The sequence below is a fragment of the Hylobates moloch genome, unplaced genomic scaffold, assembly GCF_009828535.3.
Source record: "Hylobates moloch isolate HMO894 unplaced genomic scaffold, HMol_V3 SCAFFOLD_12, whole genome shotgun sequence".
Lineage (NCBI taxonomy): Eukaryota > Metazoa > Chordata > Mammalia > Primates > Hylobatidae > Hylobates > Hylobates moloch.
In genome coordinates, this window is record NW_026652287.1 from 98,590,100 (window position 1) to 98,615,136 (window position 25,037).

The following is a 25,037-nucleotide window of genomic DNA, read 5'->3' on the forward strand; positions in this document are numbered from 1 at the left end:
TTCTGGGCCAAGTGCTGCAAGTACAAAGATAAATAAAGCATTCCTTGGGAATGTTACAGTATATTGAGTGAGAGTTAGGTAGTGGCTCTGCACTTTTTAAAAATGCCCAAATGCACCAATGATGCAGTATACTTTCATATGTAACAGTTGCTAAGTATGGCAGTGATTCTCAAATTGGTAAGGGTATTAATATCAGAATATAGGATGAGAAGAGTACTTTTGGGAAAAGCCTACTAGGTGATTCTGATGCATACTCGTTATATTTTTATGGCACAATCTCTGCTCACTGAAGCTCCGCCTCCTGGGTTCAAGTGATTCTCCTACCTCAGCCTCCGAGTAGCTGGGACTACAGGCGCCCGCCACACGCCGGGCTAATTTTTTGTATTTTTAGTAGAGATGGGGTTTCACCGTGTTAGCCAGGGTGGTCTTGATCTCCTGACCTCGTGATCCTCCCACCTCGGCCTCCCAAAGTGCTGGGATTACAGGCGTGAGCCACTGTGCCTGGCCCCCCCTTCTCTTGATATTGATCTATGTAGAGGAAATAGGATTCAGATCACTAACCCTTCCCTCTTTAATTGCTCAGTAACTTTTCCCTAGTTCTACTTTCCCTTTTTTGCAAAAATAAAATTGACTTCTGTTGAGTAAAATAAGGTAGCTACTTTCAGATGTGTCAGACTAGCTTATAAAGCCAGGCATATTTTTTAAATCTCAGTCTCATTTGGTTTATGCTTTCGTAATTTTTCAACCTATATATGTGCCTAGAGTCTTTTTTTTTTTTTTTTTTTTAGATGGAGTTTCGCTCTTGTTGCCCAGGCTGGAGTGCAATGGTGCGATATCAGTTCACCGCAACCTCTGCCTCCCGGGTTCAAGCGATTCTCTGCCTCAGCCTCTTGAGTAGCTGGGATTACAGGCTTGTGCCACCTCGCCTGGCTAATATTATATTAGAGATGGGATTTCTCCATGTTGGTCAGGCTGGTCTTGCACTCCCGACCTCAGGTGATCCGCCCGCCCTGGCCTCCCAAAGTGCTGGGATTACAGGCGTGAGCCACTGCACCCAGCCTGTGCCTAGAGTATTTTTTTTGTAATGTACAGCCATAGTGTGTCATTCAGACAAAAATGCTATTGTATAATTATGCTATCAGGTTTTAGTTATATTTTTTCCCCTCATCTGTTCTAGTGAGTTTAGAAAAGTTTTTGGAGAGAACAATTGGGAATTGGCATAGAGGTCTTAGTTACTGTGAATAAACAAATTGATTTAAAAAAAACCACTTGTATACCAAATGAAAGGTAATATTCTTTTAGGTTACAACATATGAAATTGCTAGTTTTATAGGTAAAAAATGGTCACATATCATCATTATTGTATGATTCATTCTAATGCTAACCTGAGCTCAATTCTAGTTTGGTTTTGGTGCTTAAAGACTGAGTTGGAAAATCCCATTACTTGGATAGTAATGGTCGCTTTTTTTTTTTTTTTAAGCACTCAGTAAGTGATGGCTGAACCTTTTATGGTATGATCTGTAATTTTAATATGTTCTGATTTAGGGTTTGAGGAGAAGGCAGTCTCTAATTTTTTTTTTCCTTATTTGAATCAGCATATTGAGAAAAGAGTATAGCAAAGAGGAAGAAACATTTTCCTAGATCTAGCCATCTATTTGTTTAAAAAAAATTTTAATTTGGTACATTTTAAAAGACACTGATGGGATTATCTTTTTAAAAGGAAGCTTAAGTGTCATTAATGATTAATGTTTTTTTTTTAAATTAGGTCTCTGTTGATCTTGGATGATGTTTGGGACTCTTGGGTATTGAAAGCTTTTGACAATCAGTGTCAGATTCTTCTTACAACCAGAGACAAGAGTGTTACAGATTCAGTAATGGGTAAGGATTATTCATTTACTTTTTAGTACCTTTATATTTAATTCAATTACATTTAAATATGTGACATACCAAATTACTTACTTTGTCTTGTGATTTTTGTTTGCAGGTCCTAAATATGTAGTCCCTGTGGAGAGTTCCTTAGGAAAAGAAAAAGGACTTGAAATTTTATCCCTTTTTGTTAATATGAAGAAGGCAGATTTGCCAGAACAAGCCCATAGTATTATAAAAGAATGTAAAGGTATGGTTATTTATTTGTTTATGAGGAGATTATAGGGAGTTATGTAATTTCCCTTTTGTAAATTAAGCTAATGAATATGATAATTTAGCACATGAACATCCAAAAACTTTTCTGGGAGATTTAGTATTTTAGGTTCTCTGATATCTTAAATGGATACATGCTATTATGGTATTTATTTATTCATTAAAATAATATTTACCGTCTACCCACAGTGTGTTAGAGACCACATTAGTGAGAGGAGTGAGACACAGATGTGACCTCTGCTGTCAGAGTTAAAAATATAGTGAGAATCAGATTTAAACCTTGTTTTTGCTTGGGATTTTATAAAAATAGTGTTCTAATTTGGTAAGTAAAAACTGGTGTCTTAATTTGCATTTTTTGTTAGTGAAGTTAAACTTTTTACTTGTTTATTGAATATGTTTTAAGAAATTATCCTTGCCGGCGCGGTGGCTCACGCCTGTAATCCCAGCACTTTGGGAGGCTGAGGCGGGCAGATCACAAGGTCAGGAGATCGAGACCATCCTGGATAACACGGTGAAACCCCGTCTCTACGAAAAATACAAAAAATTAGCCGGGCGTGGTGGCGGGCGCCTGTAGTCCCAGCTACTCGGGAGGCTGAGGCAGGAGAATGGCGTGAACCCCGGAGGTGGAGCTTGCAGTGAGCCGAGATTGCGTCACTGCACTCTACCCTGAGCGACAGAGCAAGACTTTGTCTCAAAAAAAAAAAAAAGAAATTATCCTTGACTTTAAGAAATTATCCTTGACTTTAAGAAATTATCCTTGACTCACTTTTCTTTTTTGATATAAGTATTTTTAATTTATTTCTAAATACTCTAAAAATAGAAACTATTAGCTCTTTGTCATATTTTTACAAGTATTATTTCCCACTAAAACAATTTTTTAATTTAAAATTTATATACAGAATCTCGCTATGTTGCCCAGGCTGGTCTTGAGCTACTTGCCTCAAATGATCCTTCTGCCTTAGCCTCCCAAAGCACTGGGACTACAGGCATGAGTCACCATGTCCAGCCTGTTTCCCAGTTTTTTGTGTACCTTTTATTTGTTGTATTCTTTTGACATATAGAAGCTTAAAATTTTAAACAGTCAAATCTATCAACTCTTAAAATTATTTCTTTCATTATTGTTATGCTTGGAAATACCTTCTTTTTCTTCTTTTTCTTTTTTTTCTCTTTTGAGACAAGTCTCACTCTGTCATCCAGGCTGGAGTGCAGTGGCGTGATCTTGGCTCACTGCAACTTCTGCCTCCCAGGTTCAAGCAGTTCTTCTGCCTCAGCCTCCCAAGTATCTGGGACTATAGGCATGTGCCACCGTGCCCAGCTAATTTTTGTATTTTCAGTAGAGACGGGGTTTCGCCATGTTGGTCAGGCTGGTCTCGAACTCCTGACCTCAGGTGATTGCCCGCCTCAGCCTCTCAAAGTGCTGGGATTATAGGCATGAACTACCATACCTGGCCACCTTATTTTTCATTCTGCCATCAAATAGACACACAGTTTTGTTTGTTTATTTATTTATTTATTTTATTTATTTATTTTTTGAGACTGAGTCTCACTGTGTTGCCCAGGCTGGAGTGCAGTGGCGCGACCTCTGCTCACTGCAACCTCTGCTGCCCAGGTTCAAGTGATCCTCCTGCCTCAGCCCCCTAGTAGCTGGGATTACAGGTGCGTGCTACCTCACCCAGCTAATTTTTGTAGTTTTAGTAGAGATGGAGTTTCACCATCTTGGCCAGGGTAGTCTTGAAATCCTGACCTCGTGATCCACCTGCCTCGGCCACCCAAAGTGCTGGGATTACAGGCGTGAGCCACCACACGTGGCCAGTTTTGTTTATTTTTAAAGAAATCTTAGACAAAATGCTTGATTTGTAGTTATTACAAAGGGTGATGCATGTCCATTTTGAAAATGTGTGAAACTATAAAGAAAAAATAGAAATTATCCGTAACCTGATAATTATTAGCATCATTAGAGTATTGCCTCCAGTCTTTTAGAACAAAGATTAAAAAAATTGAGATTATGTATACACAGTTTTGGATTTTGCCCTTTTTTTTTAAAGAGCCAGGGTCTTGCTCTGTCACCCAGGCTGGAGTGCAGTAAGATCACAGCTCACTGCAGGCTTGAATGTCTTGGCTTAAGCAATCCTCCTGCCCCAGCCTCCTGAATAGCTGGGACTGCAGATACCCACCACCATACCTGGGTAATTTTTAAATTTTTTTGTAGGGACAGGGTCTCACTATGTTGCCCAGGCAGGTCTCAAACTTCTGCCCTCAAGCAATCCTCCCACCTCAGCCTCCCAAAGTGCTAGGACTATAGACGCATGTCGCCACACCCAGCTGGATCTTACCCTTTTTCTATATCGTGAGCATTTTCCCATGTTGTTAAATATTTTTTTGAAAAAAATTTACCAGTGGCATAATATTGATATATCTTAATTTATTCAACCACTTCTCTATTATTGGACATTGTTTATGTTGTTTAAGATTTTTTCACTATTCTAAGTATGCTGTGATGAATATCCTTAAACTTAATCATTCTTTTCTTTTTCTTTAAGACAGAGTCTCACACTGTTCCTCAGGCTAGGATGCAGTGGTGCCGTCACGGCTCACTGTAGCCTCAACCTCCTGGGCTGAAGCAGTCCTCCCACCTTAGCCTCCTAAGTAGCCGGCACTATAGGCACACACCACCACACCTGGCTGATTTTTCTAATTTTTATTTTTGGTAGAGACAAAGTCTCATTATGTTGCTCAGGCTGGTGCATATATATATATATATATATTTTTTTTTTTTTTGTAACGACATCTTAGCCAGATTTGATCTATGTTATTTTGACTTAATAAAGATAATCAGGAACTTATTAAATGAAATCTTTCTTATTTCTAATTTTTTTTGGAATAAATATCTAGAAGTGAAGTCAAGAGTGATAAATACTTAAGGCTTTTGATAACATGCAGCAGAAATTGTTTCTTAGTAATGTAAGTAAGTAAGTTGATTCTTATTAGTGACAAAATAGGATGGTATTAGCACAGTGACTTCTTTTTCTTTTTTAAGGCTCTCCCCTTGTAGTATCTTTAATTGGTGCACTTTTACGTGATTTTCCCAATCGCTGGGAGTACTACCTCAAACAGCTTCAGAATAAGCAGTTTAAGAGAATAAGGAAATCTTCGTCTTATGATTATGAGGCTCTAGATGAAGCCATGTCTATAAGTGTTGAAATGCTCAGAGAAGACATCAAAGATTATTACATAGATCTTTCCATCCTTCAGAAGGACGTTAAGGTGCCTACAAAGGTAATGGGATCAATGATCCTCATCATTGGGTATGTATTGCATGTAAGCTTTGATACAGTACTGAGCATGTTGTTACAGAGAACCTTGGAAGGATAAGACCCAGGGGACTGAGGTGGTGAGGTGTTGGGTGTAGAAGTCCCTCTGCTGTTAGCCTCCATTAAGGGCTTTGTGTTGAACTCAGGAGTTAACCTATTTCTGTGGTTCTAGTGCAGCTGAAGAAGCGTCTGACTTCTCTTTCTCTTTTCTATCTTGAGGAGTAGTTGAGTTTCTTCTTAAGAAATGGAGACATTCTTACTCAGGGCTTACCGTTTTTTTGTGTGTGTGATAATACCTATCTACAGTCCTGGTCATTGTACTTTTGTGGCATATTAAATACTTATAATGATTCCTAGGTGTTGTGTATTCTCTGGGACATGGAAACTGAAGAAGTTGAAGACATACTGCAGGAGTTTGTAAATAAGTCTCTTTTATTCTGTGATCGGAATGGAAAGTCGTTTTGTTATTATTTACATGATCTTCAAGTAGATTTTCTTACAGAGAAGAATTGCAGCCAGCTTCAGGTACTTGCATCTTGGTTTACTTTTTTTTTCCTTTTTCCTTTGAAATAATTTTAGATTTATTGAAAAGTTACAAAATAGTAGATAGTTTCTATGCATAAGTCCTTCACCTAGCTTCCTCTAATATTAACATTTTATATAACCATAATACGGTTGTTGAAGCCAGAAAATTAACATTGATACAATACTGTTCACTAATCTACTTGTTCTTTTTGTGGTCCAGGCCAATTTAGGATCCCATATTGCATATAATTGTCTTGTTTCCCTACTTGTCATTTTTTTCAGTCTCCTCAAATCTGTGAAAATTTATCAGTCTTTATCTTTCATGGCCTTGTCACCTTTGAAGAATACTGGCTAGTAATTTTGTACAGTATACCCAAATTTGGTTTTGTGTGATGTTTTCTCCTGACTAGATTGAAGTTATACATATTTGGAAAGAATACCAATGATGTTTTATCTTCCTCAGTGGGCATCATATGCTGAGAGTACCTGGTGGTTTTTAAAAAATTTTTTGTAGAGATAGTGTTTTGCCATGTTGCCCAGGCTGGTCTTGAACTCCTGGGCTCAAGTGATCCACCTGCCTTGGCCTCCCAAAGTGCTGAGATTATAGGTATGAGCCACTATGCCCAGACTCTTGGTGTTGATATGTTTTATTATGGGTGATGTTAATGTTGATAATTTGTTTAAAGTGGTATCTGCCAGGTTTCTGCACTGTAAAGTCATTATTTTGTGGGGAGATTCTCTGTATATATATATTTGTGGGGAGATTCTCTGTATATATATATATATATATTTTTTTTTAGGACAGGGTCTCACTGTGTTGCCCAGGCTGGCATGCAGTGGCTCACTGCAACCTTAAACTCCTGGGCTCAATTGGTTCTGAGTAGCTAATTCCCGAGTAGCTGGGTCTGCAGGCACATGCCACCACACCTGACTGATTTTTTTTATTTTTTATTTTTTGTAAAAAAATTAAACGTAGGGATATCTCCCTATGTGCCCAGGCTAGTCTTGAAGTCCTGGCCTCAAGTGATCCTCCTACCTTGGCCTCCCAAAGTGCTGGGATTACAGGTGTGAGCCACCGAGCCTGGCCTCTCTGTACATTCTTAATAGCTTTGGAAGCTGAAGTTACTGTGATGCTTAGGTTATAAAATTGTTTCTGGCTTCTGAAACGTTTCATTGGGTTGCAGGATCTACATAAGAAGATAATCACTCAGTTTCAGAGATATCACCAGCCGCATACTCTTTCACCAGATCAGGAAGACTGTATGTATTGGTGCAACTTTCTGGCCTATCACATGGCCAGTGCCAAGATGCACAAGGTAAGATGACCCATTTAAAAATTCCTTTATCTGACTTCCCTTTTTTCATATGTATTACAAATAAGTGTTTTTTTCTGTTATTTTTTGTCTTGAATTTTGTTCATATTGCTTTCTATTTGAATTTTTTTTTTTTTTTTTTTTTGAGACAGGGTCTCACTTTGTCTCTCAGGCTGGAGTGCAGTGGCACAATCTCAGCTCATTACAACCTCAACCTCCTGGGCTCAAGTGATCCTCCCACTTCAGCCCCCCATGTAGCTGGGACTATAGGCATATGCCACCATGCCTGGCTAATATTTTTGTATTTTTGGTGGAGATGGGGTTTCACTATGTTGCTCAGGCTGGTCTCAAACTCCTGAGCTCGACATGAGCTCAAGTGATCCATTCGCCTCAGACTCCCAAAGTGTTAGGATTACAGGCATGAGCCACTGCGGCTGGCTGAAGATTTGAATTTTTATGTAGTTAAATTTACCACTGTTGTTGTCGTCGTTGTTTGGTATTTTGCTTTGCTGTCCTGTTCATAAACATGTTTTGTTTTATTAGTATAATTTTTTATTAGTAAAAATGGGATTATAGTTTGTGTAATTATTTTTGTTTTTACCTGTAGTGATTAGAAAAGGTACCTTAGTAACTAGTAAATGAACTACCTCAGAATTAATCCTCTTCTTACTAGTAGCTTTCCTTTTTGGGCAGTATGGATTTGTTTTGTAAGCTTTGAGAGGAAATGGATAGTGGAAAACTATATTCATTGATTCAATAAATATTTATTGAGTGCTTGTTATGTATATTGCTCTTCATTAAGAGGTTAAAGCACAGGCACAAAGTCTCTGCTCTCACGAGTTTATGTTCTGGGAGGAGGCAGACATGAAACAAATTTATTATATTTCAGTGGGTAGTTAAGTGCTCAGAAGAAGGACAGAGCATGGAAGGGGAAAGAAAGTGATGATAGAGGGGTAGAATCATCATGATTTGCTTATGGGTTTGATATGCATTATAAGAGAAAGAGAAGAATCAAAGATGACTCCAAGAATCAAAGATGACTCAAACCCCAGTGGAAAGAATGGAGTCCATGAACTGAAATAGGGGTCTTTGGGAGAACAAGCATTTTCCTGCAGAGAATGGGGGTGGTTAAGAACTCATTTTGGATATATTAAGTCTGATATACCTATTAAGACATCTGGCTGGAAATATTGAATAGGCAGTTAGATATATGAGTCTAGAATGCTGGAGAGAATTATAGATGAAAGATGAAAATAGGGAATTATTAGCACATAGATGGTATTTGTTTGAAGTCATGACTACCAAGTAGCTACTAAAAATGTTTACATTTGGAAAACCATATGTACTTTCAGTAAATTTTCTATGCTCAGGTATGTTATTTCTTGGTTAAAATACATAGTAAATTGTTGTAGTTTGTTTTTTTCATCTAGCAAAATATATTTACATTTAATAATGTACATTGGAATGATGGTATTCCAATAAATATTTGTGCCCTAATTTACTTAACCAAACTCTAATTATCGAACATTTAGGTTTTCAGTTTTTTTGGTCTTTGTGATGTAATGAGCATTCTTATTTATCTTTGTATCTGTGTTGTTTCCTTGGCAAATTCCGAGAAGTAGAATTACTGAGCCAATGCATCTTCTTAAAGCTTTTGATATGTATGATAGTGTGGCAGGATTCAGTTTCTCTTTAGCCCTTTTTCTGACTTTAAAGGTAATGGTTGATTTTCATTGGAAAAACAGAAAAAAACAATAAAAAAGAAAACAGAGATCACAACCATTACTAATGCTCTTGTGTATAGTTTTCTAGATCATTTTGCTACTTCTATAAACATACTTGTCCCTTAAAACCAAATGGGCTCATAATAGAAATAGTCTCATATATTGCTTTTTACCACTTAATTACATTGAATGGTCATCTTTTCATGTCATTTATATAGAGTGACATGATTTTTAAAGCTGCATATTATTTCATTGTATAGCTACATTATGAATGGCCAGTTGGTTGATGGACAATTAGATTGTTTAAGCATATTCATCTGGTTATTATCTTAGGATACTTTTTTATAAGTGGAATTTCTGGGTCAAATAGTATGTGCAGTTTAAATTTTAATACAGATTGCCAGAGTGCTCTCCAGAAGGGTACTCTGTTTTACATGCCTACTAACAGTGGTTGAAAGTGTTCATTTCCTCTGATTCCAGCTAATCACCTCCTCTCCTCTCCTCCCCTCCGCTCCCCTCCCCTCCGCTCCCCTCCCCTCCTCTCTTCCTGCCCTCCCCTCTTCCTGCCCTCCCCTCTTCCTGCCCTCCTCTCTTCCTGCCCTCCCCTCTTCCTGCCCTTGCCCTTTCTTTGACAGGATGTCACCAGGATGTCACTCTGTTGCCCAGGCTGGAGTACAGTGGCATGATTTCAGCCGAAATCACTGCAACCACCACTTCCTGGGCTCAGGTGATCCTTCCACCTCAGCCTCCTGAGTAGCTGGGACCACAGGTGTGCACCACCACACCCGGCTAATTTTTGTATGGTTTATAGAGTTGAGGTTTCACTGTGTTGCCCAGGCTGATCTTGAGCCCCTGGGCTCGAGTGATCCACCCTCTTCAGCCTCTCAAAGTGCTGGGATTACAGGTGTGAGCCACTGTGCCCAGCCTCAGCTAATATTCTTGTTACTCCTTTAGTCTTTAGAGATCTGATACTTTAAAAATGGTAAATTTTTCTTGTTCTGCTTTGATTACCGGTGAGATTTTGGCCATCTGTACTTTTTGTTTTGTGAGTTGTGGCTCCCATCCTTTGTTTGCTTTTACCTCCTTTACCTATTTTTTCTCTTGGAGTGTTTTTCCTTTTCTTACTGTTTTATTAGAATTTCCTATAAAAAATAATTTTCTATAAAAATAAGAACTGAAGCCCTAATCTATCATATGTGTTACAAATAAGTATTTTTTTAAAACTTCTTTGGTCTTGAGTTTATATTGCTTTCTACTGTATTGAAGATTTGAATTTTTATGTAGTTAAATACACTTTTATATAGTTAAGTGCAGTTTTTCTTTTTGTTTGATATTTTGCTTTGGGGTCATGTTTACAAAGATTTCCTTCACTACAAGCTTACAAAAATATTTATTTTTATTTTCTAGTATTTTTAAATGTTTTCTATTTTCTATTTAAATTTTTAACCAACCGGAGTTTATTTGGAGCTAAAGTATGAGGCCCATTTTATGTTTCTTTGGAACTATGGATGTGTTCTTTCTCACTAGCTTTTGCATCCTTTAAATTCTAGATATTTACTGTTTCTCTTAGCAGTGTGAGGATAATGATGTTACACCTAAAATTTTTTGATCTCTAACAGTGCCGCTGATATTACTTTTTGTTTTTTAAAGGAACTTTGTGCTTTAATGTTTTCCCTGGATTGGATTAAAGCAAAAACAGAACTTGTAGGCCCTGCTCATCTGATTCATGAATTTGTGGAATACAGACATATACTAGATGAAAAGGTATATATATTAACATGAAAAATTAGTGCTTAAAGGAAATCTCATTTTTTTTTACATTTAATTCTAGATTTAATGATGGGAATGAGCAGAATAGAAGGGGTGAAGAGAATAGAAGGGGTGAAGATAATTTCCCTCCTTTGATTTTTGGTTATTCTAATTAATTTGCTTCCCACCCTGCTGGGAAAGTAGGTAGGATTGAAGTTTAAAAGCTGGGAAAATAAGATGTTCAGTGGTTTTTTTAAAAAAACAATGTATTAAGAAATGTGTTTGATAATGAGATTTTTACCCTATGTTTAAAAGTCAGAAGAGGATTACTGTATATTTGTTACTTAATCGTTGGCTGTTCAATTTTAGTTCATATAAAGAATATTTCATTTAAGCTTTTAAAGTGGCAAGATCACAGAAACAGAAAAATGTCAGATCGTGGCTCTGATTATGTTTCTAAGAGATTTCAGTTTATTTGTAGGATTGTGCAGTCAGTGAGAATTTTCAGGAGTTTTTATCTTTAAATGGACACCTTCTTGGACGACAGCCATTTCCTAATATTGTACAACTGGGTCTCTGTGAGCCGGAAACTTCAGAAGTTTATCAGCAAGCTAAGCTGCAGGCCAAGCAGGAGGTCGATAATGGAATGCTTTACCTGGAATGGATGTAAGTAGGTTAGGAGAGAAACCAAAGGGAGTGGTGCGCTAACGATGTCATTTTTCAGGTGGTGAATATGTTCACTCCAGGAAGATTTAACTACTTTCAAAAGGGCTGGAACTTTTAATAAGCATTCTTACTTATTGAAAAGTTCTAGAGAAGTAAGCATAGGAGAAAATGATTGTATTTTCAAAGAATCCATATAAATAGATGCCTGTAAGGCATTTGGACAAATTATCCTAAGTATTCAGTACTAAGTGCTTGACTTACTGTAATTTAGTATAGTGGTGAGGAGCATGGACTTTGGAGCCACAGAGCTGGGTTTGAGCCTCAGTTCTAAAACCTAATAATTCTGTGACTTTGAACAAGTTACGGGTTTTTCTCTCATATGTAAAACGGAGATAACAATCCTTTGAAATAAGTGCTGTTTCCGTGAAGATTTTATTTATTTATTTTTGAGACAGAGTCTCACTCTGTTGCCAAGGCTGGAGTGCAGTGGTGTGATCTTGGCTCACTGCAACCTCTGCCTCCCAGATTCAAGCGATTCTTCTGCCTCAGCCTCCAAAGTAGCTGGGATTATAGGTGCCCACCACCATGCCTGGCTAGTTTTTATATTTTTAGTGGAGATGGTGTTTCGTCATATTGGCCAGGCTGGTCTCAAACTCCTGACCTCAAGTGATCTGCATGCCTCGGCCTCCCAAAGTGCTGGGACTACAGGCATGAGCCACCACGCCTGGCCTTCTGTGAAGATTTAAATGAGATAATGGCTGTAAAGTAATTTGCACTTTCCTTTGCACATATAGTCCTTATTAAATGACCACTGAACCCTGATTATTCTGTCTCTTAAAGGAGTCTCTTTGGTTCTTACCTTAATCTTGTCAGCTTATAAAAAGGAAAGGATAGCTATTAATACCATCTTTTTAATGCCTGTTATAATGCTACATAATCAAGTTATTCTATTTAATCTTCAAAACAACTTTATAAGGTAAATTTTATTTTATTTTATTTTATTTATTTATTTTTTTTTGAGATGGAGTTTCACTCTTGTCGCCCAGGCTGGAGTGCAATGGCACGATCTCGGCTTACAGCAACCTCCGCCTCCTGGGTTCAAACCATTCTCCTGCCTCAGCCTCCTGAGTAGCTGGGATTACAGGCATACGCCACCACGCCCGGCTGATTTTGTATTTTTTTTTTAGTAGAGATGGGGTTTCTCCATGTTGGTCAGGCTGGTCTCGAACTCCAGACCTCAGGTGATCCACCCACCTTGGCCTCCCAAAGTGCTGGGATTACAGGCATGAGCCACCGCACCCGGCCTAAATTTTATTTACCTTATAAAAATTTAAGTACCTAAAATTGACCTCTGATTATACAAGTGAGAAAATTGAGGCACAGAAAGATTTGGACTTGGCTGAGTTCATGTGACTTGCTGAATGGGATTTAAACCTTGGGTCTTGTGGCCGGACATGGTGGCTCATGCCTGGAATCCCAGCAATTTGGGAGGCCAAGGTGGGCGGGTCACCTGAGGTCAGGACTTTGAGACCAGCCTGGCTAACATGGTGAAACCCGTCTTTACTAAAAATACAAAAATTAGCTGGACGTGGTGAATTGTTTGAACCCGGGAGGCAGAGACTGCAGTGAGCCGAGATTGCGCCACTGCACTCCAGCCTGGGCAACAAAGCGAGACTCTGTCTCAAAAAACAAAAAAAACAAAAAAAAACCTTGGGTCTGCCTGGCTTTATTTTGCATGCTCTTTCCATATGTCATGCTTCCCTTATAGCTTGAAATAATAAATATGAGTGGCTCTCTTTTCATATGTATAATTTATATCTAAATAGAAGTCCAGGTTGGTATCTGTGATCTTTATGGCATTAGGCCCTCTTTCCAAATAAGTCAGACTACTGTAGGTGATTTTCTTGATTCAGTTTAGTTCAAGAAGCGTTTGAGTTTCTGTACTGTGCTAAGCACTGTTACTAGATGTGAGGTCTTTCCCCTAAGGAGTTCAAAATCTCGTAGTGAAGAAAGAAGTTTAAGCAAATAATTACAATATAATGCGATGAGTGTAACAACAGAACTATGTATAAGTAGAGATAGAACTGATAAGTAATTGGCTTGGAAAAACGAGGAATTCAAGGGAGGGTTCCATGAAGGAGAGAATGGTATCTGAGAGAATTAAACATTTTTTTTTAAGTTAAAATATGTTTAATTTTTGTTGGTTTTATTTATTTTTTTTGAGACAGGACCTCACTTTGTCACTTAGGTTGAGTGCAGTGGTATGATCACTGCTCACTGTAGCCTTGACCTCTTGGGCTCAAGCAACCCTCCTGCTTCAACCTCCTGAGTAGCTGAGACTACAGGCACATATTACCATGCCTAAGTTTTTATTTTTTTGTAGAGATAACGTCTCACTATGTTGCCCAAGCTGATCTCAAATACCTGGACACAATCGTTCCTCCTTCCTTGACCTCCCAAAGTTCTTGGATTACAGGCATGAGCCACCACACCCAGCAGGTTTTATTTTAAATAATACGTGTTCCTGATTAAGACAAAAAACAATAGTAATAGGATGTAAGATGAAAAGTCAAAGACTAGCCATTTCTCTCCTACCTTCCCACTTTCCAGAGTTGACCATTCTTTAATACTTTCTTGTGAAGTGGAGGTCTCTGTCTCTCTGAGAAGCAGCCCCCTAATTTGCTGAAGCTAGATTAGATCTGTCTGTATTTGAGAGAACTGTTTGCCCCATATCATAGCATTTGTCACACTTTATAGTGATTATCTGTTTACTTGGTTTTCTCTCATACTAGTCCATGTGTTCTGAAGTATAGAATAGTTTGCAGGTTAAAATAACATACCCTGGCTCTAGACTGCCTGGGTTTGAATGCCAGCTCTGCTGTTTATTAGTTGTGTATCATAAGGGGAAAGTTATTTAACTTCTTTTGCCTAATGGTAGTATTTTATAGCATTGTTGTGAGGATTAAATTAGTGTATATATGTATATAAACATATAGACATACATATGGTACTTAGAACAGCACCCAGTTCATAGAAAGTGTTCAATAAATATTGTTATTAAGAATAGCATTTAGCATTTTTCTGGTCCATATTCAATATAAATTTATGGAAGATTGAATGAATTCATGTTTTAGTTAGTGGCTGAAATAGAATCTTAATACTTGGTCTGATCAAAGGGCATAGGTTTAGTTCTTGTTCTCTTATGAATTGTTGAGTTTCTTCCTGTTTTCTCCCATTGTATCAACTGCATTTCTCCTTGTGATGTTCTCTCATAGAATGGTTAGCTATTTATAGCTTATTTTTAAATTGTGTTTGACCAGTCCATATTCAAAGAATGCTTTATTTGAGTACTAGAAACTTTTTTGGTGTTTACTATAGAAAGGTTTAGGTTGGTATAAACTTAAATTTAATTGAGTTTCTGTTTTCAATGAAATTATTTATTCACTCATTCATTTGTTATTTATCTAGTACTTTTGGGCCATCTACTGTATATCCATTATTATGAAAGTCACTTTCTGAGCTTTGAGGAATTGAGTAGATAGATCAAGCAGACATAAAGAACATTTTAAAATCTAATCCTCTTAACTTTGCTAGAACTTATCTGTTCTTCTAGTTGTCATCACTCTAGTTCTTATATTATACAGTCGACCCTCCGTATCCGTGGGTTCTACATCCATAGATTCAACCAACCTGGATTGAAAATATTAGAAAAAAAAGTAGATGGTTATGTTTGTATTGAACATGTACAGACTCTTTTCTTGTTATTATTTCCTAAACACGATGGTATTACAACTGTTTACATAGCATTTACATTGTACTAGGTATTTTGAGTAATCTACAGATGATTTAGGGTATACAGGAGGATGTGATGGGTTATATGCAAATCCTATACCATTTTATGTAAGAGACTTGAGCATCCGTGGATTTTGGTATCTGTAAGTGGGTTCTAGGACCAATCCCTCATCAATACTGAGGAACAACTGTACTTGTTTGTCTTATCACTTCTACTAAAGTATAATACTTTGTAGGCAGGATCTAAATATGATTTACCTTTGTGTTCACTTTTATCACTTGATCTGTCTTGTGTGTGGTTAAGTGTTTTGAAGAATGAGAATAGTGGCACCTTTATGTGTCGGGTGCTGTTTAGAATAGACACCATTACTTCCATTTGACATATGAAAAATAAAAAAACTTGTTAAGTAATTTGCTCGTTTACACACCTAATAAGTATTAGAAATGAGGTTAGGTTTGTCTGACTGCCAACCCTTGACTTTTAAAATAAGCACAATACTTATATGTACTTGTACTCAAAGTGACAGGGATGTAATGTATATGAAATTCTGTCGCTGCACTAATAGTTTTTTCTGGTTTAAGTATACATTACGTTCCTTTACACCTTATTATTTATTTATTTATTTATTTAGAAACAGACCCTCAGTCACCCAGGCTGGAGTGCAGTGGTATGATCTCGGCTCACTGCAACCTTTACCTCCAGGATTCAAGCGATTCTCATGCCTCAGCCTCCTGAGTAGCTAGGATTACAGGCGTGTGCCACCATGCCTGCTAATTTTTGTATTTTTAGTAGAGATGGGGTTTCACCATGTTGGCCAAGCTCATCTCGAACTCCTGACCTCAAGTGATCTGCCCGCCTCGTCCTCCCAAAGTCCTGGGATTACAGGCGTGAACCACCATGCCTGGCCCCTTTATACTTTAGATACTATGAGCAGTAATATAGTATCTATACTAGTGGAATAGTTGATATTCATTAGATTAAGATACAAAGAATATGACATTGCTTTATCTTTTTGGTATGTCTGAATAATTGTAGTTTGAGATAAGCAGTTTTTTTTTTTTTTGAAATGGAGTCTTGCTCTGTCACCCAGACTGGAGTGCAGTGGCGCGATCTCGGCTCACTGCAACCTCCATCTCCCAGGTTCAAGTGATTCTTCTTCCTCAGCCTCCCGAGTAGCTGGGATTACAGGCACGTGCCACCACACCCCGCTAATTTTTATCTTTAGTAGAGACAGCGTTTCACCATGTTGGCCAGGCTGGTCTTGAACTCCTGACCTCAGGTGATCCACCCACCTTGGCCTCCCAAAGTGCTAGGATTACAGGCATGAGCCACTGCGCCTGGCTGAGAAGAGCAGCTTTAAAGTACATCATTATAATGCTGGGCATTTCCTTCAGTTAGGAAATGAGCATTTTGCTATGATTTTTATTTTAAAAAAGAGATGGAGAATTTTTGAAGGTATCCTTACATAATGATTTATCTGCACATGTATCATTATTAATGTATCAAAGGAAAATAGAAAGTGACATGTTGATTAACTAGATTTGATTAATTTGATTAATTAGATTTCTTCCAACTCAGTGACATTTGTAACACAAATGTTGCTTGATAAAGGTTGCTTGATAAAGGGTAACATTTCTCTTACAAATGCTACTTTTGTTATTTTTTTTCTTTTGGTGATCTGTGCTGTCATTTGCATGTTAGTAATTTGATTTTAAGAATTTTGTATTTTGGGGAACATAACCATGTAAAAGACAGTTTATTTTATTACTGAAAGAAAATAGTTACTTTTACTCTCATTTATTTAATTTCTGTTCATTTTTTTTCCCTGTCTTTAGAAACAAAAAAAACATCACGAATCTCTCCCGCTTAGTTGTCCGCCCCCACACAGATGCTGTTTACCATGCCTGCTTTTCTGAGGATGGTCAGAGAATAGCTTCTTGTGGAGCTGATAAAACCTTACAGGTAAAACACATCTCTTGAGAAAAATTCAAAGAGGCATGTATCCAGTTTTGTGCAGATCAGAATATGTTTAAATCCTAAAATTCAAGAAAATTGCAACTTAGAAATTACAGAGAAATCCAGCTCTCTTGAACATTTTATTAAAGGTTTCTCTAGAGATTTAAAAGATACAGTTACATGTTTTCCTAATTCTAAACTTACAGGTGGTAAGGAAGTGCCCTTTACCCTACCAGTCAGTTCGCAGCCATCCATTTGTCAGCTAAGGGTAGTGAGGAAATAATTGTTAGAAGACATAGGGCTTCATAGCACAGGGAGTAGGGCTGTGATTAAAAAACAGTGATTAAGAAAATACCTATTTCATCAAAGTCTTAGGCATAGGTTTTTTTCTTGTAAATAGGAACTAGACTAGACTATTTCCTAAGTTGTTTTAAAGAATTTCCTTTAAGATTCCCTTTGTTTTCAGAAAATATGAATGAGTACTTTTCTTTATGTTTGTGTTCTGCCTTTTGATTTTGCAGAGAACATGATGAAATTAGTTAAAACTTGTATTTAGGATACTTTTAGTCTTTGCAAGATTATGACTCCATAGCTTATGTCTATATGAGTACTTTATTACTAATTTTATTAATCTTGGATTTGAGTTCCAGAGAGAATGCATATTAAATGAAATGTTTTATTTGATTGTTAAGAATTTGCCAAAATAGTCTCAAGAGCTGAAGCTGTGCTCTGACACTTCTTTTTGATGGCAGCAGCCGGCTGCCTGGAGTGGCTACTGCCATCATGCTGGCTGCAGCAGGGAGGCGCAGCTGGGGCAGAATGCTCCATGGAGCTGGCGGTAGCTGGGGACAAGCAGGAGCCCCACCCTTCTGAACTGGGGCAGGAGCTCCTGGTTCCTGCTGTAGCCGCCCAAGCCACAGCTGTGGACCTGGGAACCCACTCCACAGAGCAGGCCAGAGCTCTGCCCTCTTGGGCGTAGCTGTAGCCGCCCAAGCCACAGCTGCAGGCTGGGGCCTCCGGCTCCACAGAGCAGGCAGGAGCCCTTCCCCCAGTGCAGCTGTAGCTGCCCAAGCTGTGGCTGCCGACTCAGGCATCCCTGTACTCTTGGGGGCCCTGGAAGGACCCCCTGCCCTTGTGGGCTTGGAAGTGCCTGCTCCCGCTGCCTGACTTCTCCCTACTGTTGGCACCCACTCTGATCTCAGAGCAAAGCTGGGGCTGAGCCTGGGTGCTGTGTTGCAGCCTGGCCAGATGTGCACATGCTTGGGGCAGTGCTGACATGCCAGCCCCCTGCCGCCTTGGCCCCCTCCGGACTTTGGGTGCTGATGAGCATAGGAGGGAAGCCGAGGGGGTGCTGAGGGCAGTTTGATGCTGGCCTGCAGGCTCCCCTTGGCACCTACAGCCTGGGTGCCATGAATGGCAGCAGGAGGCAGACAGGTTCCTGGGTGGAAGGGGTGGGTCATCAATGAGGCCCCACCTTCAGGCCACAAAGGGCCTGAAGACTGGGGGCTGGGCTGCTGGTGTGGACTGAATGGATTGGAGTGGGAACTTGTAGTGCCTTTTCCAGGCTTGCCCATGTCTGCCCATGGACCAGTTGGCATGTACTTCCTCCCTTCTGAAGCCCATAAAAGCCCCAGGCTTAGCCAGAGCTGAGCAGACACTGGGACGACCAGCTGCAGAGGAGCAACCCACTCTAGCGCCCCCTCTTTGCTGAGAGCTGTGCAGATGACAGGAGGACCAGCTGCAGCAAGGAGCTACCCTCTCTGCTGATAGCTGAACACTTGTCAGGAGGACTTGCGTAGCATAGAGGAGCTACCCTCTCCTGAGCTGTGGAAAGGAGCTGCCCTCCGCAGGTTTATTGAGCTATTTTATCGCTCAATAAAGCTCCTGTTTGTCTTGCTCACCTTCCACCTGTCGGCGTACCACATTCTTCTGGTTGTAGGACAAGAACTTGGGACCCACTGAATGGTGAGGCTAAAAGAGCTGTAACACAAACAGGGCTGAGATATGCCCCTTGCTTGCCACATTGCAAGTAAAGATAAGAAAAGCTGCGGCCCTTCAGGGAGCCCAGACTTGGGAGCTCCCCAAGCTAGGGCTGTGACTCCCTCTCTGGGGCCCCGCGGTTCCTGGCATCTCCAAGCTTCCAGGCACCACTGTGTTCCCTGGTGCCAGCCGTGTAAGCTGCTTGTGGTGTGCCTGGTCCAGCTGCAGCCTCACAGAGAGCCAGCGCCCATGCTGGCACCTGGAGCTGCCTGCCCCGCTGCAGCAGTCAGCACATCTGTGCGCAGTGGCTGGACCCCACGCTCACTCACACATGCCTCGCTGTTCCACACCTGACTCGCCTTTGGCAGGCTTGGGACCTGGGCTGGTAGCGTGAGCTGAATGCAGCCTGTCAGGCCAAGTGGGTGAAACAAGACCAGTGGGCCCAAGCAAAACTCGGGCAAAAGCGCCACCGGCCACAGAAGTTTCCGGCCAGAAAAACAACACCCCAAAGATCCTGTAACATTTTCATTGATATTTACAAACATTTAACAGTGAATAGTTCTCTATTTATGTGAAGGCATACACATTCTGACAGAAATTCTGATTTTGGGAGTAGCTTTGCCAAGGTTCCTTTCTGTTTTGCAAAATGACAATGATTAAACTCAAAGATTTTTATTGAATGATGACCTGTAGTTAAGCAGTTTATTATAAAAATATTTTATTGTTACTTGTGCAGGTGTTCAAAGCTGAAACAGGAGAGAAACTTTTAGAAATCAAGGCTCATGAGGATGAAGTGCTTTGTTGTGCATTCTCTACAGATGACAGATTTATAGCAACCTGCTCAGTGGATAAAAAAGTGAAGGTAGGAAAATCTTTTCCTCTTGAATTGTAATCACAACAGAATTCATTTTATTTTTCCATAATCATGAAACCAGAGTAAGTAGAGTTGAAGGACTCTCACCTGTTGATCTACTAACTTGCTCCATTGTAAATTAACACTATCTGAAAATTCTTTACTTTTCTTTTAAAGTGACAGGATTTTGCTCTGTTGCCCAGGCTGGAGGGCAGTGGCATGATCATAGCTCACTGTAAACTCCAATTCCTGGGCTCAAGTGATCCTCCTGCCACAGCCTTCCAAAGTGTTAGGATTATAGGTATGAGCCACTGTGCCTGGCCTGCAAATTCTTTATTTTTAAACACCAGCAAAAATGCCTAGGTTGATCAGCCCCAGGATTAAACAGGCAGTGGGGAAAAGCAATGACAAATTAATGGGTTTGTCTGCCATTAATAGACAAGTCCATTGGTTAAATATCAGTTGAAATCTTTGAGTGCATTGTGGTTAGGAGTGTTGCTGCACAAACTTGGGAATTCCTGTTATAAGATACAATTTTAAAATGCAACCCCAGTTTTTTTTATTTACTTATGAACTGGCTTATATATTCAGTGGAAAACCAGATGGATGAACAAACTAATAATTATGTTACTGGTCTAAAAAATAAATAGAGAAAAGTAAACAGAGTAATTTTTACTTATTTATTTTGAGGCAGAGTCTTGCTCTGACACCCAGACTGGAGTGCAGTGTTGCAATCTTGGCTCACTGCAATCTCTGCCTCCAGGATTCAGTTGATTCTTACGCCTCAGCCTCTTGAGTAGCTGAGATCACAGGTGTGCACCACCATGCCCAGCTAATTTTTGTAGTTTTGGTAGAGACAGATTTTTGCCATGTTGGCCAGGCTGGTATTGAACTTCTGGCCTCAAGTGATCTGCCTGCCTTTGACTCCCAAAGTGCTGAGATTACAGGCATGAGCCACCGTGCCCCGCCAGAGAGTAATTTTTATCTTTGTTAAGTATTCTCTTGTTCCTAAATTTGGCTTCTAGCAGGAGCATTTATACTAATATAGAATTCAAGAGAAACTGAAGGCTTGGGGGGGTTATCACTGATATATGAAAGAGAGACCTTACTTTAACCCTTTTTCAAAGGGGTTAAATCTGGAGTACTGGATCTAGCTAGGTGGAGTGGGCAAGAAATTTGCCTTGGGTATTTTCCTGAAGTTTTCACCTACTTGAAGAGGGCTATGGAATGTCCAGACTAAATTTGAGACCTTGGGAAAATGTATCTCTTGATAGATTGGACTCGTGGCTTTATAACCAACAGTTAATTCACTCTGTAGTGTCTACTCTCTGAGTCAGACTTGGAGGTGGCCACTGAGGGCAGTTCCAGAGTCAGAACTACATGGAGTGAAAGGAAATAATAATGAGTTTCTGTTTTCTAAGCCAGAGGTAGAAATACCTATTAAAGAACTTTAAAATAAGATAAACTCTCTGGACCTCTGGGGATTCTAATCAGTGCTTTGATAAGATACAAAGGAAATGCCAAAGGACATTAGTACCTCTAAAAAGTCAAAATCCCAGTGAAGGTTCATCAGGTAATTTATTTCTTTTGTTTGTTGTTACATGGCATAGACTGCTTAGTTGTCTTACATAGTAACTAGAATGATGATTAATTTTTTTTTTTTTTTTTGAGACAGAGTCTCGCTCTTTCACCCAGGCCGGACTGCAGTGGCGCTATCTCGGCTCACTGCAAGTGCAAGCTCTGCCTCCCGGGTTCATGCCATCTCCTGCCTCAGCCTCCCGAGTAGCTGGGACTGTAGGCGCCCGCCACCGCACCCAGCTAATTTTTTGTATTTTTAGTAGAGACGGGGTTTCACCGTGTTAGCCAGGATGGTCTTGATCTCCTGACCTCGTGATCTGCCCGTCTCGGCCTCCCAAAGTGCTGGGATTACAGGCGTTGAGCCACCGCGCCCGACATGAGGATTACTTTTTACTGAAAACTGAACAGTATAAGAGGCTTTATACTACACACTCTGTTATATTACATTATCAATTTCCTGCTACAGCTTGCAGGGTTAAGTGTTGATCCCATTTACAGAAGAGGACGCAGATTCAGAGATGAAGTCTCTTGCTCAAGCTTACATTAACTGGGAACAGTAACAGGGTTGAAAGCTGGGTTTCTCTCAGACTATAAAACCTTTATTTTTTTTCACTAAGCAATCTGCCTTTACTTATTTATATGGTACCTTGAAGTCATAGAACACTTGTCATGTTCATATCTCATTTGATATCTTAAATTGTGTAGAAGAGACATAGATATCCCCATTTTACAGAAGAGGGAACTGAGATGCAGGTAAGTTAGGGATTTGTGACACACAAGTCATAAGTGGTAGAGCCAGTTCTTGGGCTCAACCCTTCTGACCAGAAGTCTATTATGCTAACCTCTTTAAAGCACTTCTCTGCCTGCTGTCATTCATATAAACATGTGAAATCTTGCCCTTAAGAAATGTCATGTGTTCATGACACTCCAATTATGCTATAGGTACATATATGTATATTTGCAAATAATTTATTTTAAACATTGAGGCAAAATATTGCCATATTTTAGAAAGGGGAGAGGTTTCATTAGCATCTTGTCCAACTAGGAAAATCTGCTATGACAGGATAAGATAGCATTTGCAAAGCAATGGACATTGCTTTGCCCCTCTGTTCTCCCTTTGAAAATAATGGATATTTTTAAATTTTTTATCTTTTCTCTTTAGATTTGGAATTCTATGACTGGGGAACTAGTACACACCTATGATGAGCACTCAGAGCAAGTCAATTGCTGCCATTTCACCAACAGTAGTCATCATCTTCTCTTAGCCACTGGATCAAGTGACTGCTTCCTCAAAGTAGGTGTGGATATTGAGAATTATGTAGATAAATTTGATTGGTACATCAGAGTATCTCCTTTGATTTTCTGATGTATCTTACTATTAGGACTTTCTGGTCACAGTGATAGAAACTACAATAATATATTAGCTGAAGCAAAAAAAAAAAATAGCTTAAAAATATTTTATTGGCTCATGTAACTGAAAAGTCTAGAGGGAGCATGGCTTCAGGCATAGCTGACTCCAAATGCTTAAACTGTGTTCTCAGGCTCTACCTCCCTTTCCATCTCCAGACTCTTGTCTTCCCCTGTGTTGGTTCAGGCGTGCTCTTTCTGTGGCAGAAAATGTGGCTACCTTACAGCTCACAATCAGAGTAAGAGAAATATGCTCTTTCCTAGAACCCATAGATCTAATTTTAGAGAAGACTTTATTTGACTCATTTTGGCTTACATGCTCATAGCTAGGGCAGTGGACAGTAGGATGGAATCCTTGGATTGCCCAAGGTTCACAAGTTTAGTTATATGGAAGTGGGATAAATGAGTGAGGTTAACTCTACTTGAATCATAAGTACAGCTTAATTCAAAAGAGAGGTTCTGTTATCACAGAGAGGAGGGAGAAAAGGTGCTGGTAGGAAAGATAACCACAAACAGAAATTCATTCCACATATGCTTGGTAATGTTTGATTGTATCTTTTTTTCCTCTTAAGTGGGTAAAGACAGCTAGATTACCTTTTCTGGGATCCCAGAAAGATCTGCTAACTTTTTTTGAATTGTTTTTTGGTTTGATTTCAAACCTTTCTTCCTTGATATCATACCATCTTTGCGATTGAACATGATATTTTTGAGAGGGGTAGTAAAAGACATTTCAGTTTGGAAAACTTCATAGACTCTATGTTTTGACATTTAAATAAATTATTAGAAAAATTATCTTTAGAAAGTACTGAAACAGTTATTGAAAATTGCCGTCTCCATCCCCCTGTTCAGGAAGCTAAATTTTTAATTTATTTATTTTTTCAGAAGAAAAAATTATACAGAAGCTCAGTGTGTATAAGAGTTAAAGCTTGTTGCTCTGGCTGAATGGGACCTACATTTCTTCTTGACTCTCTCTTCCTCCCCCTTTCCCTCTTCTCTCTCTCTCTCCCTCTATCCCTTTCCCTTCCTGTCACCCTCCCTTCCTCTTGACCTTCCTTTCTCTCTTCCTTCCTCTCTTCTTCTGTCTCCTCCTCCTCCCTCCTCCTCCCCCCACCACCCTCTCTCATTCTCTCTCATTCCCTTTTATCTCTAACCACTCTGCACCACATAGTGCTCTTTAGGCATATATATGTTTATAGAATCCCAAGGACCCTGCAGAGCACAATTTGAAAACACTGAATTGGACCAAAATTACAGAGTAATGTAGTAACATAAAATTATATCACAGTTATAGTTCACTTTTACTCAAAAAAACTTGGCCCTATTTGAATAAATGTACCGCTAAAAAAAAAATAAGACTGTTATACTATTTATGACTAATTTTTGATGTTGCTTTTGGCATTTTGTAGGTTGGGGAAATCTATATTTCATCCTTTTAAATATAGGAAAAAGCCTCTGCCATGTGGGAGGGGGTTATTGGTTAGTAAGCCATTTTAATTAAGGACAAGGTTTACTTTAAGATGTGCTATACTACTTGTATTACCATAAGGACTATTAGGATGCATTTCTTGTGATTCTTGAGCAGAGAGAAGCCAGTGAAAATATGTAATCGTGAAGCTGCCTTCATGTAACTTGCTTTATCTGAAGAATTGAGTTTATCTAGGACTGGGATAAAGGAGCCAAAGATAGAAGTGGACATGAGGAACAGGATATATCTCACTTACTAATCATTTCCAAATAATTTTTGCCAAAACTAACATTTTGGAATAATTGATTTCTTCTTCTGGGTTTAATCTTATTAGCATAAATCACCAGAGATGACTATAATCCCTTTTATTTGCATTTTTTATACTTTCCAAACCTACCCAAAGAGAGGAAACATAATATAAACCCCTGTGGCGTCCATCATTTAGTTTCAACAATTATCAGTATTTTGTCAATCTTATTTTATAAATAAGATTTATTTATAAAATAAGAGTGGCACAATCTCGGCTCACTGCAACCTCCGCCTCCCGGGTTCAAGCGATTTTCCTGCCTCAGCCTCCC

General features: G+C 39.2%; 1 protein-coding gene across 5 annotated transcripts in view; it reads left to right on the forward strand.

The window, feature by feature from the left end:
• APAF1 (apoptotic peptidase activating factor 1) overlaps positions 1–25,037 on the forward strand; it is a 90,794-nt gene that overhangs the window by 15,046 nt on the left and 50,711 nt on the right. For 4 of the 5 annotated variants that reach the window (XR_004250948.3, XM_058424861.1, XM_032171002.3 and 1 more), the window contains exons 6-15: positions 1,766–1,878; positions 1,985–2,116; positions 5,177–5,415; positions 5,808–5,975; positions 7,160–7,291; positions 10,663–10,776; positions 11,243–11,427; positions 17,056–17,182; positions 19,893–20,018; positions 22,750–22,881. Coding sequence is in view for 4 of the 5 variants with exons in the window: in XM_058424861.1 (XP_058280844.1) it covers positions 1,766–1,878; positions 1,985–2,116; positions 5,177–5,415; positions 5,808–5,975; positions 7,160–7,291; positions 10,663–10,776; positions 11,243–11,427; positions 17,056–17,182; positions 19,893–20,018; positions 22,750–22,881 (1,468 nt within the window). In the remaining variant the exon portion in view is untranslated. The remainder of the gene's footprint in view (positions 1–1,765; positions 1,879–1,984; positions 2,117–5,176; positions 5,416–5,807; positions 5,976–7,159; positions 7,292–10,662; positions 10,777–11,242; positions 11,428–17,055; positions 17,183–19,892; positions 20,019–22,749; positions 22,882–25,037) is intronic. The other variant, XM_032762235.2, reaches the window with a different exon arrangement.